We start from the raw sequence: 19,172 nt of genomic DNA, 5'->3' as shown, positions 1-19,172 counted from the left end.
TAAAGAATCCGCCTTCCAACGCAGGGGACGAGGGTTCAATCCGTGGTTGGGGAACTAAGCCCGCGTGCCACAACTACTGAGCTCGTGCGCCTCAACTAGAGAGCCTGCGTGCCGCAGACTACAGAGCCCACGCACCCTGGAGCCTGCACGTCACAACTAGAGAAGAGAAAACCCGCACACCACAACCAGAAAGAAGACCTCACACCACAATGAAAGATCCCGCATGCCTCAACGAAGATCCCGCGTGCCTCAACTAAGACCCGACACAGCCTAAAACTAAAATAAATAAAAAACAAACAACAACAAAAAACCAAAATGTATCTCCCTTGAAAGAAGTGCCAAGTCCATCTCAGATGAGCCCCAGATGCTTTCCCAATCTTAGTAGAGGGAATCTTTATAGCCAAAGTCTGGGTAACTTCCCTGATCTATTGTCAGAGCTAAAATGTACCAGGTAAGGTGCCAACTCGCCAATATCTCTGCCCAACCCAGATGCAAATAGGCTCCCACTGCTGTCAGGAGCTGTACTGTGCATGGGATGGGGGTGAATTTGCTTTTTAATTTAGATTAGATTAGGCGGGTTCAGGGTCATGTGGCCGTAGACTGCTTTTTAATTAAAAGAGAAATTTTTCTAATATAGACCTAGGAAAACTTTGAGAAAAAGAAAGGAGTCTGTACCTAGACAAGCCTGCTCTGACCACCTGAAAAATCATATATAAAGTGACCCTCATGACAATGTACCTGTTCTCTGTTTTAATTCATGTTAACTACACTTTTTAAAGGGGTAAAAATGTTAAAGTTGAGCTAAAATAGTTGAGTATATTGAAAACAAGGTTCTAAACACTCATATTTAAAATCTGGTTCTAAGATGAATGAATTTTTTAAAAATTAAGGACAATGCAAAAGGAAAAATTAAAATAATGTTACCATTTATTGTTATTAGTACTTTATTATACATTTTTATTCTGACTAAAATGCCAGCTTCTGTTTATTCATTTTTTACACTCCTGTTTTCAAAATGAGTTTGAGGTCATTACCATAAAGTGCATATACACAATAAAATTAATAAATGGTAGATCAAAAATATAATCTTCCAGGGGTTTCCCTAGTGGTGTACTGGTTAAGAATCCGCCTGCCAATGCAGGGGACATGGGTTCAAGCCCTGATCCGGGAAGATCCCACGTGCCGCGGAGCAATTAAGCCTGTGCGCTACAACTACTGAGCCTGCGCTCTAGAGCCCGTGAGCCACAACTACTGAAGCCCGCGCACCTAGAGCCCATGCTCCGTGACAAGAGAAGCCACCGCAGTGAGAAGCCCGCACACGGCAACGAAGAGTAGCCCCCGCTCGACGCAGCTAGAGAAAGCCCGCGCACAGCAATGAAGACCCAACACAGCCAGAAATAAAATGAAATATATTTAAAAATATATATATAATCTTCCAGAGTAGGAGAATGCAGAGACTGGCCAAGTTGCCAGGACTCAGCCTCACGTGTGGTCACGGCGCTGGCTTCAGGTTTAAAAGCAGAGGAGTGTGTATAAGATGCCCACTGGGTCCTGCACTGGCCTCGCTTTATTGACTAATTATTAGACAAGGACAGAACCATGACTTCCTGCAGCTTATAGGCTTCACCTCCGCAAATCTCACAAACATGTGCATCATCACACATCACACCTCATTCTCATTCACAGCTAAGGACAGTCAGCAGACGTAAGCCCAGGGCCCCCTTTTCTAACAGGAAGAAGGGAAGAGAGGGCCTCAGACTCGGTTGTCACTAACCTGGTTTGTGACCTGGACAATTTACGCGGCTTTTCTGGAGTCCTATTTCTCTCTAAAGATAAAAAGCTGAATAAGGGCATCCCTAATTTCATCCTTCGGCACTGAAAGTCATGTTTTATCAAGTATGTCTTGGCACACAAGACGTATAAAAGACACCTTCACTGGTAAATCACTCCTTTTCTTACAAAGTTTCCTAACCAAGCACTTTCTATGTCTCTCTACCCACCTCACTTAGGGGATGACATAATTTTAAGGTATTGGCTCAGGCTATAAACAGAAGGACCGAAGTCCAAGTTTCCTGATACACTTCTGAGCTTCAAGCAGGAGGCAGTTAGCACTGATGGAAGTATGTAAAGCATCATTTATGGCAATCAGCACTACTTGGTAAGTATTTAAAACTAAGTAAAACTCAACTATCATTTCAAGAAAATTTCAAGGAAAAATTAGAAAAAGATAAAAGGATAATGGCAACTTAAAATTCCCCGTCCCCTTTAATAGTCTCTTTATTCAAAATTTTAAAAATCAAGTATCTGGCAATTGTAGACAGGCTGCATGACCACACAAATAATGATCAGACAGCACTTTTTTTTTTGCAGTACGTGGGCCTCTCACTGTCGGGGCCTCTCCCGTTGCGGAGCACAGGCTCCGGACGCACAGGCCCAGCGGCCATGGCTCACCGGCCCAGCCGCTCCACGGCATGTGGGATCTTCCCAGACCGGGGCACGAACCCGTGTCCCCTGCATCGGCAGGCGGACTCTCAACCACTGCGCCACCAGGGAACCCAGACAGCACATTTTAATTGTAGGATGGGACTAAGATGGAGCCGCCTGACTGCCTGGCAGATCTGCCCTGACCTTTCACATTTCTCTCCTCCTGGGGTCTCACAAAAGGACTTGGGAGGCCAACAGATGATCATAAATCCCAGGTGCATCCTCTCTGATTCTTCCAACAACCCTGGAAGGTAGGAAGGAGCCCTTTCCTGACTGTGGCAGATGAGGGACAAGACTCAGAAAGATGAAGTGATTTGCTCAAGGCCACACAAGCCAGGAAGTACCAGAGCTGGGGTCAGAACCCAGAATCTGTCTAAGTCTAAAAAGCACATCTTCTCTCTGCTACTTTATGGTTAGCTCTTAATTAACGTAAGCATTCCTCTGGATGCACTGAACCACTGCCAAAATAATAACAACAACGACATCAAAATCATTAATAATCATGGACTCAAAACTCATCTTCGAGTAAGATCTGACAAGACTTCTCCATTAATGAGGAGGGTTCTGCCCCACTCCCCAAACCAAAACCAAACAAACAGAAACCACACTCCACAATACACTCTTGCTTAGTTTAGTGACAAGTTCTCACTCTAATTCCAAGACCCACAATAGATATGGGACTAGACAACTGGTGAGGAGTGGGGCCCAGGCACCCGCCGCCTAAGCCCGGCCCCCATCCATGTCACATGGCAGCTCCAGTCCCATCAAGAAGGGGAGGTCAGGATATGGGAACATATGTATATGTATAACTGATCCACTTTGTTATAAAGCAGAAACTAACACACCATTGTAAAGCAATTATACCCCAATAAAGATGTTAAAAAAAAAAAAAAAGAAGGGGAGGTCAGGAAGGTCAAACAGTGAGATGCTCCAGAGTCAGAGCAAGGTGAGCAGAGGGTCTGTCTGTCCAGGCAGACCGCAGGGCAGGTGGTCAGTGCCACCTTACAGGCGAGAGCACAGCAAAGCTGGACACACAGAAGGGTGTGCAGAGCACTTCACCCATCCAGTGAAGGCAAGGTTATCAGACTAAAGGTGATTATACCATGAGGGGTTAACTGAGTTCATGCCAATTACTTCTGCAGCCCTTCCTACGTTTCTCGTCAGGTCAGGATCATTCAGTCATAGTAAACTATTCAAAATCAATATGAACAGCTGGCTTCTCTTGCGTTACAAAGGGAATATTTGGCTTTATTTAGAGTACTAACTTCTCTTTTTTGTCACTTTCACCCACAGAACCTACCTGTATTCTGGATATGCTCTTAACACATAACCTCCAAAACCACCTTCCAGTCCCCGAGGAGGGCAGCCACCTCTGTCCCTGCAGTGTCACCCCAGCTGATGGTCCACCCTCGTTCTCCTGTTGGATTACTCAAAGTCAGGCCCATCCACTGGACCACAGCCTTTATTGGATAGAACGTCACATTCTTTCACCCTGCTCTCTGTCAGAAATATTTCGTAACAACTATGCATTCCATAAATACTAGTGATTCTAGAAAAGAGCAATGCTGCAACAGGCTGCCGCCCTCAGGACCCTTTCAACTTCTCTCCAGGCCGTCAGTTCCTCACGTGCCTTCTCCTCTCTGCCCCTCAGGGTGACGTCAGAGACTCCTGCGCTGGACCCTTCTTGCCATGAGATGCAGGAACCGCAGCCATCTCCTTGGCTCTCCGCTCCCATTGGAAGCCAACCCGGCTCCTCACCTGGTCCAGAACTTCACCTCTGAGGTTCTCTCTGCCCCAGACGATGCTACTCTCCCTCCCTGGATCATCCCCACTGGTGACCAAGCATACTTTACCGCCACCTTCCTGAAACCCTGCTCCCCACATCCCCACTGGCTCCAGCTCACCCCCTCCTCCCCCCTCCCTTCCACACCATTCCCTCTGCAAAGCCGTGACTCTAGCTGGGACCTCCACTGCCCAGCTCTCACTTTCTCCTCCATCCACTCCAGGTGGGCCTCATTCCCCTAGAACATTCTCAGCCACCAACATCTTGGCAAAGCCAACAGTCGACTGGCTGTCTCCTCTTACTCAACACTGCTCTCAGGGCATCCAGGATACATGCGCCCCCAGTTACCCTCCCAGGTCACTGGCCACCATTCCTCAGAATCTCTGGCTGGCCCTCTCCATCTGACCATCGGCAGATGGCCCTCTTCTCTCTGACACACTCTCCCTCCCCAGGTGATCCCACCCAGCCCTGTGGCTTTAAACACAATCGCTCAGCACATCAATGGCCCTCACACGTTTATCTCTAGTCCGAACCTCTCCCATCCTATTCCTATTCCCATGCTCTGTCCATCCTTCACCTCTTCAAATCTACCTGGCCCGGCACCAAGGGCATCAGCTCTTGTCATCTTCCTAATTTCTAGCAACCTTCAGCAAATCAAAAGAGGAAGTAGATGGCAGAAAGGTGGGAAGGCCTAAGAGAAGAGCAGCACTAATTGTAAAGACAAGATTACAAGCTTCAAGACAAAGCTAAGAAGGAAATTTTCTAATTAAATTTTTAGAAATTTAAAGTTAGTTTAATTTTACTCTTGAAATTCTGTGATTAAAACTAATTTGCTGTAAAATCTAATTCATTTCTTGCATTTGCAGTGTTTTAATAAAAAAAACTTACCCTAAACAGTAACCCGGCCAAGCTCTGGGCAAACAAGTCCTTTATTTGTTTATCCTTTGGCTTCTGCATGACAGCTTCTGTTATCCTGAGTAGTATTTGCAACATCTGTTCCCTGGGCCACCCAAAATGAAAGCTCATATTATTAATCACATCTCCAAAGGACTTACATTTATAGGTACATGAGATTCTCTTAAGGATTCAGCAAAATTGATAATCACATATCATTCAGAAGTATCTCAATGCCCATTACATAATGAATACCATACTTAGCAAAATAAGCTAGCTTATGTTACCACAGTTCTAAAAATATGCCTCTTGTGCCCACATCAGTAGACAGGACAACCCAGGTCTCATCCCAGCTTGACCACCCCCACCCCCCCGTTGTAAAAATGGAGGCGACGCGTTTTCCCCACCTGTGCCAGCACCTACGGCACACGGGGAGAACTGTGCCTACGGAACTTACGCAGCGCTCTCAAACTTTCACATCCATTATTTTACTTAAACTGAGCGGCCTCCCTATCTCTCTGTGTGACAGTAAACAACATGGACTTTCTGGTCCTCGTCCTGGGGAGGTCTTCCGTCGGCAGTGGCGGGTGGCCGCGCTCCACAGCACTCCCACAGGTAGGAGGGCTGGGAAAGGTCACCACTGGACGCTTAGGGTACGGAGCTTTGTGCCTGGAAGATCCTGACTCTGCAAACAGGGCACCCCTCGGAACCGCGGTCACAACGTCTCCATCACAGCACTCCTCGGACCGTGTTTTGTTTTTTTTTTTTTTGGCTGTGCTGGGTCTTCGTTACTGCGTGTGGGCTTTCTCTGTTTGTGGCGAGCAGGGGCTACTCTTTGTTGCGGTCCGCGGGCTTCTCATTGAGGTGGCTTCTCTTGTTGCAGAGCACGAGTCTAGGCGCACGGGCTTAGGTAGCTGTGGCACGTGGGCTCAGTAGTTGTGGCGCACGGGCTTAGTTGCTCCCCAGCATATGGGATCTTCCCGGACCAGGGCTTGAACCCATGTCCCCTGCATTGGCAGGCGGATTCTTAACCACTGCGCCACCAGGGAAGTCCCGGAGATGGCATTTTATGTAAAAAGTCTTTAAAGAGTATAAAACACTAGAGACACAAAATAGCACCGCTAATTGTGATGATGATGGTAAGTTCTCTAGCACAGCCAAAGGGCATTCTTCTCTCTCACAGCTGAGTTACATTCTTCATATCTTCCCCCAGATGCCATGGAAACGGAGAACACATTATTTTCTGTTAATGGAGGGAAATCACCCCGGTCCCTTTAACTACTTCGAGGTCTTGAGCACAAACCGTTCGTTCATCTCTGTAACTTCCTCCTTGGCCTGGCTCTTCAGTGATAAAACCAAGTGGACAAAGTAATCTGGTCCAGGTCGGATAATGAGATCTCAAATCATGGTTCCTTTATAGTTTTCTCACATTTCTGAGAACAATGTTTTCTCTTAACACGATGCTGGATCTCATTAAACTTCTCCAGGGTCTCCTGCCCTCCTCGTGGCTGACCCTGTCCGACTTCCGTCCTGGTTTCTGCAGGTGCCCGTTCCCACTGTGCTCTGCTCTGCCTGCCCGCCCGGCCCCCTACCCACGGACCCTGCAGGCTCAGGACTAGAGGATCGGGGCACACATGCCTGGAGCAGCTGGCGACTTTGAGGAGGATGAGGGGAGAAATGGCCCAGGGTTGGGACAGCCTGCGCTCGCCCCGGCCAGCGTCCCCCGGGCCCTGTCACAGGGGGAAGGGAGGGCTGCACCCAGGGTCGCCTCTGCTGCGCACCTTGTGTGATGCTCAAGACAAGGAAAAACAGCCCCTTCCACACCCATCGTGCGAACGTGAGAACAAGAAACGTAGTAACTTTCAGCCAAAACCTCAGTCATGGGAACTGTTACCAAAGATGCAGACCTGATGGAGGCAAAGACCGACACAGACACAAGGCAGGTTTAACTTCTGAACCTAAGAAAGCTTGGGAACCACAACATTCCCACACGGAGTCTTCTGGAAGAGAATGGGGGTGGAAAACTACCTCCAGTTTGGAAAAATCTTTGCTAACGGTTCTGATCTCTGCTTGTTCCTTTGTGTTTTGAGAAACATTAACTCTGGTCGCTCCTCTCAAAGGCGACCTGCCTGAAGAGCGAGCCCAGGACGGCCCATGTGTGCTCCCGAGTGGCGGAGGAGCGGCTCTTGCTGCCTCTTTGTTCTCTACTTTGCCCCCATCTCCTTGCACACCTACTCACTAACACCGGCTATCCCCTCTTTGGGGGCCACTACTCGGCACCTGCCGGGCTACAGCCTGCTCTCAGCCACCGTCATCCACCGCCACAGAGTCTGCACTCCAGGCACTGTCTCTCTCCACGCAGCAGCCAGAGATCTTTTGGAAACATAAATCGGGTCGTGTCACACTCTCGCGCTCAAGCAGAGGTAGCGGGGACCTTCCTGCAGCCCGCGGGGCCCTGTGCCCCCTGGCCTGGGGTGCCCCCCACTGCACTGGCCGCCATCTCATCCTGCCCGGAACCCAGCAGCTGTGACCTGCAGTTCCTCCTCGTGGGGATGCTCTTCCCTCTGGGCTCTGCTCAGAGAGGCCTTCCCACCCTCCACACTGCCCCCCACAACCAGCTCCACGGTTCTTAGCGCTGAACCCCACCTGACCCCACTTTTGTGTTCATCGCGTCTCTCAGGCCTATGAGGACGGATGCCTCGGGAGGGCAGGGACCCTGTCTGTCTAGTTTACCCTCTGTCCTCACAGCAGAAGCTCCCTAGTTATTTACCAGATGAAAGAAGGGAGGGAGGGAGGGAGGGAGGGAATTCACTGATGGTCCGGTACTTCAATACACAGGAAAATCTGCTAGGCAAATAGATCACATCCCTGGTCTATGCTCTACTGACTTTAGTTTTTTTTTTTTCGGTGAGTATTTTCATCTATTCCTATATTTTGATTTTTTTATAGTTTTACCTGGAAATCTCTGAATTATTAAAGAAACAGAGAAGCATTGTTTAATTTTATTTCCTAGAATTTTCACCCCAAAAAAGATTATCAAAAATATCAAAATATTACTGATACACTGGTATACAGAATTCATAGAGTTTTCAAAGGAAAAAAAAGCATCAAAAACACTTGATACAACTGGTATGTGGAGCAGATATTTCAGTTGAAAGCTTCCGGCATTTCTCATTGCTTTCAGCATCACTGACACAGCTTTTAACTTTGTTTAAATTGCCTTGTTCATCCCTGTGACGCTTTAGCAACAGCTTCTCGGCAAACAGTGCTAAGTGTAAAAGTCTGGGAAAGATGACACCGGAAGGTACAGCTTCAAGTGACCATTTTGGCATCTGTGGTTCCTGTATTTGTGCACCTTCGGCCCGCCGGCTTCCTCTGGGCCCGCTCCCCCTCATCTGAGAAAGAAAAGGGCTGGATGCAAGGCCCTGGAGGCCCTGCGGGCTCAGTCCCATCTCACCCCCATGGCTCCCTGAGCAACGGCTCCAGCCTCCAGAGCACAGGCCTGGGAACAGGGACCCCGAGCATTTCTGGGAGGCAGGTGCCACCAGCCCGGGTCTGAAGGTGCTGACCACTGCCAGGCAGGTAGGGAGGGTGCTCCCTGGGTGGGAGGAACCTGCAAGGACCGGACTGGACAAGTAGAAGGGAGAGGCTGCCCCCCACCCCCCAAACCTTAGGAGCTGGAGGGATGTGCAGACACTCATCACGGGAAACTCTAATGCACTGCTTACCTCTGGGACATTATAGACACAAAGACACCAAACAAAAATGAACGACCAGGAGGAAAACACTTCACATACGTGTATTTTAATGACGCCACTATATTTTTCACTGCACTCTGACAATTTATCACTTAAAATAACTGTTTTTCTAAAATGAATTTAAAACTTCAAGTTTAAAACAGTCAGATCAGTTAAAAGTATTCTGGAGCAATTAACCAACCCTCCTGGGATTATGAAGAATGACATTATGAAACGTCAGTTACTGCTTTTCCACAAACTGCTTGACGACAGTTTAAAATGGAAAAATCTACTATTAAGTAATATGACTGCTTTCTCTTAATTTGAGAACTTTTTTTAAAACCAATAATGAAAATAAATGAACTGTCAAAGTACTGGATACTTACCTTCATAATTCTGTTACAAAAGACTGATTATCATCTCATCGTTCACTTTGTAGAGCTATTTAATAAACGAAGCCTTTAGCATTTTAATTATTTCGTTGAAAACAGAAACATCTGTTTTACAGTGTTAATTTACTGAAAAGATACTCACCATGTCTTCTTACTCATTGTAAGCTCCATTATCATGCGCCTAAAAAACATCAGAACAGCTTTACACGCATCAACTTGCTCCTTCAAGAGCATGGGAACTTCCACACACGGTTCCAGCAAGAAGACGTTTGCAGCGTTTGTCAAAAATACCTTAGAATCAACACATTTTACATGAGAAGATATAATTAAACAGATAAACCTGAACAAATTTTGTTTAAAGGGAATGATATTAATTTCACCTTTGAGCTATTTCAATAAGACAAGTGGTACCAACACATACTCAAATTTATTCTAGTTCACCCCTTAGAATTACTTAAATACTGATCCTTGAAAGATCTTTTCTAGAAAAATAATTGCTATTACATATTAATATTGCAGATTTGGAAATTTATGAATCAGAAAGGCTTCTGCAGATTTCTTTTTGACACCCCCTCAAAAATTTTTTAAAAAGATAAGACAGGATCATTGCCTGTGGGTGAGGAACCTTGGGGGGCCGGCAGAGAGGGTAGGGGCCCTGGGTCAGACAGCGGCTGGAAAGAAAGACCTGGCTCTTGTTGAGTCTCCAGCCTTGCTGACATGAAGGCCTTGCTGACAGGAGGCAGCCAGTACCACCCAAAGGGCAGCCAGCAAAGGGGCAAAGGCGTGTGGCCAACACTGCACATCTTCCAGGAGCATGGGTTTTCAATATGAGAAATACAATATGCAGCAGAACACAAAACCTAAGGAAATTCTTAGGATAAAAACTGAGATTTCCAACAAAATTTAGAAAGTACGCCAACTGCTCTACACTCTGCCTTTAGGATACAAGTCCCCTGTCCTGTACCATCCTTAGAGAGTTGTGGGGAGCACGGATCCAGGCTACCCTGTAGGGAGTTATTGCCCAGGGGCACTGCTGCGGCATAACAACGTGTCATCATTTACACAGAGTCAGGACATTCTGAGCTGTCAACCTGGTGCCAAGGGTGGAGCTTCTCCACCTTCTAGACCTACAGTCCCTCTTAGTTCTCCTCTCTATTCAACAGCACAGACACCAATGATCTGGGGACAAACAGAGCTGGCTCACTTGTGGCCGAAATCCATTAACACAGCATCTCAAAACAGATGCACAAACTGACCAGAGGAACTGAAATGAGCACACTCAAAAGTCAAGTGGGCGAACTAAAATGCTGACAGCCTCTGAGATAATTTTATGCAAGATTAAAAATGTACTGTGTCCCAATTTTCTAGGAAGAATCACAAAATCAGCACTGTAATAGTTGATAACAGATGATAACAGCACTTGTGAAGATTTACTAAGCTTCGAGTAAGAAAAATGAAAATAAAGAACCTTTTGACTAGCGAACTATAGCTTTAGTGACTATGTCTTTTAAAGAAGTACGCCATAGATGATATACTACAATACAGATTCTTTTTAATTCAATGTACTTGGCTCCTTGATTTAATTTTAAACCTTTGCATACTCCAAAGTAAAAGTGAGGAGTCTTCATATATTATATTTCTTTCACTTTACTTTCAAAACAACATCAAAAATGTTGACTCCATGACTATTTATTACCATGTTAGTATCAGTTAGGATAAAAATAGATCAACAAAATGAGTATGTCCAAACTGTACCTGTCAGAAGCAACTATAAAACAGTACTATCTTATCAAACCTTCATTTGGCCACGTTTTCCTCATTAACCAAATCAAGGACCAAGGTACTCGATAAAATGAGAACAAAAACAGCTATCTAAATCCAAACAAAATATTTTTTAAAACTGTAGAGCTATAATCAAGTAGAAATTCTCTTTCTTGGCTCAGCCAAGGGGATTAAGTTCTCCTTCTAGAGAATAAATAACTCACCTGAACTCAGGGAAATAACAGGCACCCGCAACCCCAAATGGCCGACTACGGGATGCTCTGCGGGGAGGGGGCGGAGCGGGGACTCCTGCAACCACTGCTCTGGTGGGCACACAGGTGACATTTAGGAGCTGCGCCAACATTCTCTGAAGCTATTCAAGTAAAATCATCTTGAGTTTTTTAAAGCTAATATTATTTGCTGATTTTCAAATTATTTGCTGATTTTCAATGAAAAATGAGAAAATTCATTAATTACAGTATATTAAACTGCCAATTAATTTAAAAACAAAAAGGATCCCACGATAAGGAATCCTCTCAAGAGACAGATGACAGAAACACGGTATCACTGAAAACTGGGTACCATGCCTTCCTGCCCCAGACCCTACGCCCAGCCTCTGTGTGGGAGGCCTAACTGGACACAGAGGAACGTGCATATGGATATGGGGAGGAGGGTGGGGTGCCAGGGATCAGGGGAAAGAGAGGGACCCTGTGTTTTCACTTATACTTCTAACAACCTTCACACTGGGTGCAACCCAAGAGGTAATCTTTTTTTTTGAGATAAATCTCCATTTTTGAGATCAAATCCTGAGATCTGGGGAGACTGAGTGATAAGCCAAAGCTGCTTTTCCCAATGTTCCCAAATGGTATTTCATATATTCATTCAGATAAATATCTAAAAATTACTGCATTAATCATCATTCTTCACAAACACAGGCAAGTTTTAAGAGGAATATTACTTATACGATTATATAATCACCAAGTTTGTCTTACAAATTAGAATCCAGGTAACTCACTACCCATATGTGTTCAGAATGTGGCACATATGTACAATGGAAGATTACTCAGCCGTAAAAAGAAAAGAAATTGAGTTATTTGTAATGAGGTGGATGGACCTAGAGTCTGTCATACAGAGTGAAGTCAGTCAGAGAGAGAAAAACAAATACCGTATGCTAACACATATACATGGAATCTAAAAAAAGAAAAAAAATGGTTCTGAAGAACCTAGGGGCAGGACAGGAATAAAGACGCAGATGTAGAGAATGGACTTGAGGACACGGGGAGGGGGAAGGGTAAGCTGGGAAGAAGTGAGAGAGTAGCATTGACATATATACACTACCAAACGTAAAATAGATAGCTAGTGGGAAGCAGCCGCATAGCACAGGGAAATCAGCTCAGTGCTTTGTGACCACCTAGAGGGGTGGGATAGGGAGGGTGGGAGGGAGATGCAAGAGGGAGGGGATATGGGAACATATGTATATGTACAGCTGATTCACTTCGTTATAAAGCAGAAACTAACACACCATTGTAAAGTAATTATACTCCAATAAAGATGTTAAATAAATAAATAAAAAGAAGATACTTTTAAGGTTGAAATCTCAGTCATATATTCACTGTTTAACAATCCCTCTCAAAAAACTGCAACCAGTTCAGATGCTTCTCTGACTAAAAAAAAAAAAAATCTTTATAAATTGAAGGTGGGAAAGCAGAAAGAAAACTTAGCATGAGAATTTAAGGGCTGTTTACTGATGGACAGCTAAAAACATCACCATACTTTATACGATGTCACCCCCAATAAACAAAATGTTCAAGCTGACTCCATCCGGGAGCCTTCCCGTCTGTGGCCAGAGCATACCTGCAGCATAGCCTGGGCCCCAGCCTTCACGTTTTTATTCTCCTCTTCGGTCACACACCCTCTGCTCACAGCACTCGTGAAGGAATAAGTTCGTCCCCAACTGGAAGATCGCTTGTGACCAGAACTTTCAGATGAGGTCTTTAGAAAATAACAATCAGTCAACAGAGTGGGGAGAAGCACATGTTGTGTATTTAGTTCCTTACGCTCACCAGAATTCATGAGATTACGGGTTCTAGAAGGCAAGTCTCTCTTCTATTGTGTTCACCATTCTACCTCCATCACCTAAAATGGTGCTTAGCACTTAGTATGTGCTGAAGAAATAGATAACGTTTGTCCAGTGACCCAGTGAACATGACTGTTGATTTGTTTTGATCTCATGACTAGTTATTAAGATGACTTCAATATTGAAAAATCAAATTAGGGAATTAATGTAGATATTTAAAAGTGATATACCTTTGGTTACAAGTATTTTTTAATGTTTGGTGTTAATTGCCATGACAAACACCCACTTTTAGAAAGAATTCTCAGACTAGATGTCAAAATAGCATGCCAGAAATATAAATACGACCTAAGTTTTTTTTGTGCGTCAAGTAGAGGCCCACTCGCACCTGTGGCTTTATCTAACATGGAATGAAAGGTCCATCCTGATAGCACCCCTCTCTGAGAACAGCACCCAGCCCTGAAGCGAGGCTCACTTCGCTTATTAATATTGTGTGTCACATTGGACTGTTGCTGGTATGGCCACTGTACAAGGAAAGTCTGCCAAAACATTCTAAATTTAGTTAAGTGAATATTACTTATTTAAGCATATCAATGATATGGCAGTGACATTTTTAGTCTCATACAGAGACATGCAAAGTATATTGGCTTATTCAAAGACTCTCATGCAGTAGTGAATAAAGAAGCTGCCACGCACATGTGGCCAACCCTGAGCTTAGGATGTGACAGAGGACCTTGAACAGAGAACAGAAGCAGCCTCCCTGAGGCAGGCGCTCATCATGGAACTCAGCAACCTGAGAGCAACAGAGCTGACAACAAAGAGGTGGCCTGACTGCGACCCTTGACGGAGCAGAATACTTTGCTTTATATTTTAATACAGATGTTCCCAACTCAAACACTAAGTGATAAAATATTACCTGCTTCTTATCAGTCTCTGAAAATTCTAATTTTTCAGCATCTTCTTGGGCAACTTCTTTTATGTCTGGTTCCTCCATGAACACAGGTTTGTCCTGGAGGATCCAGTTTCTGTACACTTGAACTACTTTTCTGGTTACAGCTATGTCACAGGAAGGCAGCAAAAATGCCTAAAATGGTAAGAGAAACTCCCTTTAACACAAGTTCAGGTCACCAAAGAGCCCAACAGACATTTTCAACACCCAGCACCAATCTCAGACTTTCCTTTGAAACACAGACTACACAGGGCCACATGTTCCTGTGCACACCAAACTTATCTGAGGAAAAAAGACAATTGTGTTTACGGCAGTTGCTTCAATTGGGCCAATTGTGTAACTGGGCCAGAAAACAAAATGCAATTTTTTTTTCCACAAAATAACCAAAATGCATACCTATAGAGATATATTAATTTGCTGTATGAACAATAATAATTGTACAACTGAGAACTTTTCCCCACAAATGAGAAATAGATGATGAGATGGTAGAGATTATAGTACAGCCAGTTGTCATGTCTCTTCCCAAGTTCACATTCAGTGACACTGTTTTGGTAACCTGAATTGGCCATAGTGGGAGTAGTGGCAACAGAGAAGTTGGCAAATGTTACCAACCAGGGCTTTTGTTTTCTTTCTTTTGTCTTTTTTTGCCTTTCCCTGTCCTTTCCTTTCTCTTTCTTCCTTTCCCTTCCTTCTTTCTTTCCTCCTTCCTTCCCTCCCTTCTTTTCTTGAGAGTCAGTTGTCCAACTGGCCAGTTGTAGCATTATGCATACTTATGTGAACTTTTTAACATTAAAGAATCCCCTTACACATCTGCACACAGAATTTTTGTTTAAGGTGATCAGAATCCAAACATAGACAACTATGTAACCCAAATTCAATATTACCTTCCTCCCAGAAAGCAAATATAAATCCCCTCTGGAGGAAAATAAAAGCACAGTAAAACCAAAATTATTTGCACAGTCTGATTAATATGATATATAGCACATTAATAAAAAAATCAGAAATGTGAGAAAAGAAGTCAACATTAATAAAATCACATTAAAAATAGATAATAATTTAAACATATAAGAGATCTAGGTAAAGTATCAGAAAAAGATGTATATGAAATTGAAAAATAAAATAACCCAAATTAAAAGCCCAGTGTAAATGGCTGACAGTAGGATGGACGTAGCTGAAGAGTAAACTGGAAGAAAAAATCCGATGAAAATATACAGAATGAAGCACAAAGGATGGCTCCATCAGAAGAGAGGTGAGAGAGAACTCAATGCAAAGGTTATCCCATGGCTGGAGATGCAGAAGGAAAGAATGAGTCAAAAGCAGCAGAAACAATATCTGAAGATAGAATGGCTGAGAATTTTACCCAAAATGATAAAACACATCAAGCCACAGATTCAATAATCACAAAGAAACACAAGCAGGATACATTCAAAGTATATTACACTAAGACTGCTGAAAACCAAAGACAATCTGAAAACCTTAAAAGGAGCCAGGGGGAAAACAGACACATTTCTTCCAAAGGAATAACCACATAACTTAGCATAACTTCTCAAAGAAACAATGAAAGCCGAAAACCAATGGAACAAAATATTCAATGTGCAGAAAGAAAACAGCTACCAAAGTAGAATCTGACATCCATAAAGCAATAGTTCAAAAATAAAAGCAAAACAAAGACTTTTTCAGATAAGAAAATGAGAACATTTTTACCAAGAGACCTAATCTAAGGGAAATACTAAAAGTTATTCTTTAAGCAGAAGGAAAATAATTCCAGGTCAGAGATTTAGGAAGAAATAAAGTGCAATAAAAATGGTAATTATTTGGATAAATCTGAATGAATAATATATATATATGAATATATATGAATAAAAAGAATAAAACTGGATAAAATAATTATAGTAGTTCTGAAGGAGATGATATATATGTATATGTATATATATATTTGTGTATATACAATACATATTATATATTCATAATATGGCATTAAATGGCATACACATACGTAACAGTGGTATATAAACTGAGAAGGAGTAAATGGAAATAAAATGCATACGGAGAGGTAAAAGTTGAAATTAGCTAGATTTTAAGTTAGGGATGCATATTGTTAATGCTTAAAGTATTACAAATGAGTGTAAAAATACTTATCTAGAGGAGAAAAATAGGATGCTAAATGTAATCAGTCTGAAAAAATTAAGACAGAAAGTAGAAAGATAGTAGATGTAAACACAATTATAGCAGTTGTTACATTAAATGTAAATGCAATAATGCTCCAATCAAAAGATGGAGATTATAAGGTTGGATTTTAAAAACTATTAAAAAGACCACATGCCATTTATAAGAGGACATCCAAAACATATGAAAAGGGGACGTTGAAAGCAAAAAGTTAGAAAAAGATCACCATGAAAATACTAACCAAAAGAAAACTGGAGAGCTATATTCAGAACAGGCAAGAACAATTTTGAGGCAAAAAAAAAAAAAAAGGCATTATTAGAGAAAAAAAAAGTTCTTAACGATAAAAGATTCAATTCAAAGGAACATATAATAATTCTAAATCTGTATTGCAACTAAGAATTTTACTTAGTAAAATTCATATTCATATATATCAAATACTGATAAACTGTGAACATAGACAAACCCACAGTCAGAGTAGGATATTTCTCAGCTGAGAAAAGAGCAGACAAAAATAACAAGGATAGGGCTTCCCTGGTGGCGCAGTGGTTGAGAGTCCGCCTGCCAATGCAGGGGACACGGGTTCGTGCCCCAGTCCGGGAAGATCCCACTTGCCGCAGAGCGGCTGGGCCCGTGAGCCATGGCCGCCGAGCCTGCGCGTCCAGAGCCTGTGCTCCGCAACGGGAGAGGCCACAACAGTGAGAGGCCCGCGTACCGCAAAAAAATAAAAATAACAAGGATAGAAGAGAGCTGAACACATACATCAGACCTTCTCACTCTCCTCCACGTCTCAATCTCTCATACTCTTCCTCTCTTTGTCTCTCCAAGGTGCATTCAGGATAATTTCTTCAGACCTGTCATCAAATGCATTCCCTCTTCAGCTGTATCTAATCTGCTATTAAACCTACCCATTGAAATTTTCCTTTAATATTTCAATTATTACATTTTTTTCATCATTAGAAGTTCTATTTTCTTCCTATTCATATCTGCTTAGTCATCTGTTATGGTTTCTTGTTTTCTGCAAACATTTTCAAGCTTGTCTTTTATTTCTTTAAATGTGTTAAACATATTCATTCGAAAGTCTCAATTGTATAACTGAAATCCTTGTGAGGTTTTCTTGCCTCTTCTGATTTGTTTATCTAGAAAAGTTTTGATGTATAAATTGCTAAGAGGAAGAAAGTGACCTGAAATTATTATAACCAGCTAAACTACTGTTCATGTGCAAAGGCAAAAAGAAAACATTACCCATCACAAAAGGACTCAAGGTAGATAAACAACAAGGATTTACTATATAGCACAGGGAACTACATTCAGTATCTTGTATTGATAATAACCTATAATGGAAATGAATCTGAAAAAGAATATATATCTTCTGTATTCTATATTCTGTATGTCATATATATTCTATATTCCATATTCTATGTGTTATATTCTATATGTTATATTCTATGTAATATATGTTTTTTATATATATATATATATATATATATAAGTGAGTTACTTTGCTGTATACCTGAAACTAACACAATATTGTAAATCAACTATAGTTCAATAAATAAATAAGTAGGACTCAGGGAATAGAGCTGCCAATACAACTACTTGAAAACACCACTCAGTGACAAAACGAGACCAACCAAGAAGTCAATCAAAGCAAGTATTTTAGGGCTGTGGACACCAGGAGGAACGAATTTGTCAAAATACAGAACCAAGATTAAATGCCTCTGCCCATCAGGATTCCAAAATCAACTGCAAATGTAAATTTACAATATAATGCATATTTATATATTCATTATATTATAAATTTATAATATAATGAAATCAGCAGATGGGGAGAGGAGGCTCAAAAAAATACAAGGCTGCTAAGCTCTTCACGTTTCATAACAAGAAATCAAGTGCCACCTAACATTAAAACATGCAGGTAAAAAGTGATTCCAATATTTTAATGCTATTATAATCTTTTTATTATAGACACGTCTTCTAGCAATTAATATTTCTTGTGGTAAAGGAATATTTACTGGAATTTCAACAATTCCTTCGGGTTTGCTGTCTTCTCTTCTGTTAAATTCAGGTAAAAATAAAATTCAGAACTACCCATTAAAACTGCATTAAAGATTCACTCAGAATTAAAGGTTCCATTGTCATAAAGCTATTCTGAGGTCCCCCACCCCAACCCTGCCACTTCCACACACCTGTCGTGGCCCCTGCCTTCACCTTGGTCAACCTCTGTCTAATTCTCCTGCTTCTGTCCACGACTGCCTGCCTGCCTGTCTACCCATCCCTGCCAGCCAAATTCTACCTCTGTCTGCCCGTCTACCTGCACCCACCCACCTGTCTGGCTACACCTTCCTGCTTATCTCCACCTCTGCTGGCTGGCCAGTCTGCACCTTCCTGTCTGTTCTACGCCTGCCTGCCAGTTCGTTTATGTCTATCAGCTCATCTGTAAGCCCTCCTGTCTAACCGTCCACCAGGCTGCTTCCTGTCTGTTCATATCCTGTCTCACCCTGTCCTCTCTGCTGGTCTCTCATGCTGCCAGGCCAGCAGCCATCTATACACACAGAGAAATACCGAGAATGATGCTCTTCTAACACTGATAACAGTTACTTCGATGGCAGTGTTTGAGTGATTTGTTTTTGGCTTTCTACACTATATTTATATCTATAGAAAGATACTATCTTTATCTAATAAATTCATCTTTTTTTAATAAAAATAAAGTTGCTCTTTAAAATAAAACCAAACCACCAACAAAACAACCTAGTGAACAAACATCCTTTAGAGCAGTACTTTCATTTCAGATCATAACCTAAGTAAGACATTTTCCATAAGGATATATGCATTTGTGTATGTAGTATACACAAAAATAAGTCAGAAGTTTCACAAGGAAATACTAATTCTTACAATATGCACTGTGCTGTGAGTTTTTTTGGTCTGTTCTATT

At 42.5% G+C, this 19,172-nt stretch overlaps 1 protein-coding gene across 6 annotated transcripts in view; it reads right to left on the bottom strand.

The window, feature by feature from the left end:
- Positions 1-19,172, bottom strand: part of RALGAPA2 (Ral GTPase activating protein catalytic subunit alpha 2) — a 281,841-nt gene that overhangs the window by 187,754 nt on the left and 74,915 nt on the right. For all 6 annotated transcript variants that reach the window (XR_009535079.1, XR_009535080.1, XR_009535078.1 and 3 more), the window contains exons 11-14: positions 14,042-14,209; positions 12,906-13,043; positions 9,433-9,581; positions 5,156-5,267 (exon numbers count right to left, since the gene is read on the bottom strand). Coding sequence is in view for 3 of the 6 variants with exons in the window: in XM_060122391.1 (XP_059978374.1) it covers positions 5,156-5,267; positions 9,433-9,581; positions 12,906-13,043; positions 14,042-14,209 (567 nt within the window). In the remaining 3 variants the exon portion in view is untranslated. The remainder of the gene's footprint in view (positions 1-5,155; positions 5,268-9,432; positions 9,582-12,905; positions 13,044-14,041; positions 14,210-19,172) is intronic.

Source organism: Lagenorhynchus albirostris, chromosome 15 (genome assembly GCF_949774975.1).
Source record: "Lagenorhynchus albirostris chromosome 15, mLagAlb1.1, whole genome shotgun sequence".
NCBI classification, from domain to species: domain Eukaryota; kingdom Metazoa; phylum Chordata; class Mammalia; order Artiodactyla; family Delphinidae; genus Lagenorhynchus; species Lagenorhynchus albirostris.
The sequence above is the reverse complement of the archived record's forward strand: the minus strand, read 5'-3'. Positions and strand labels throughout refer to the sequence as shown.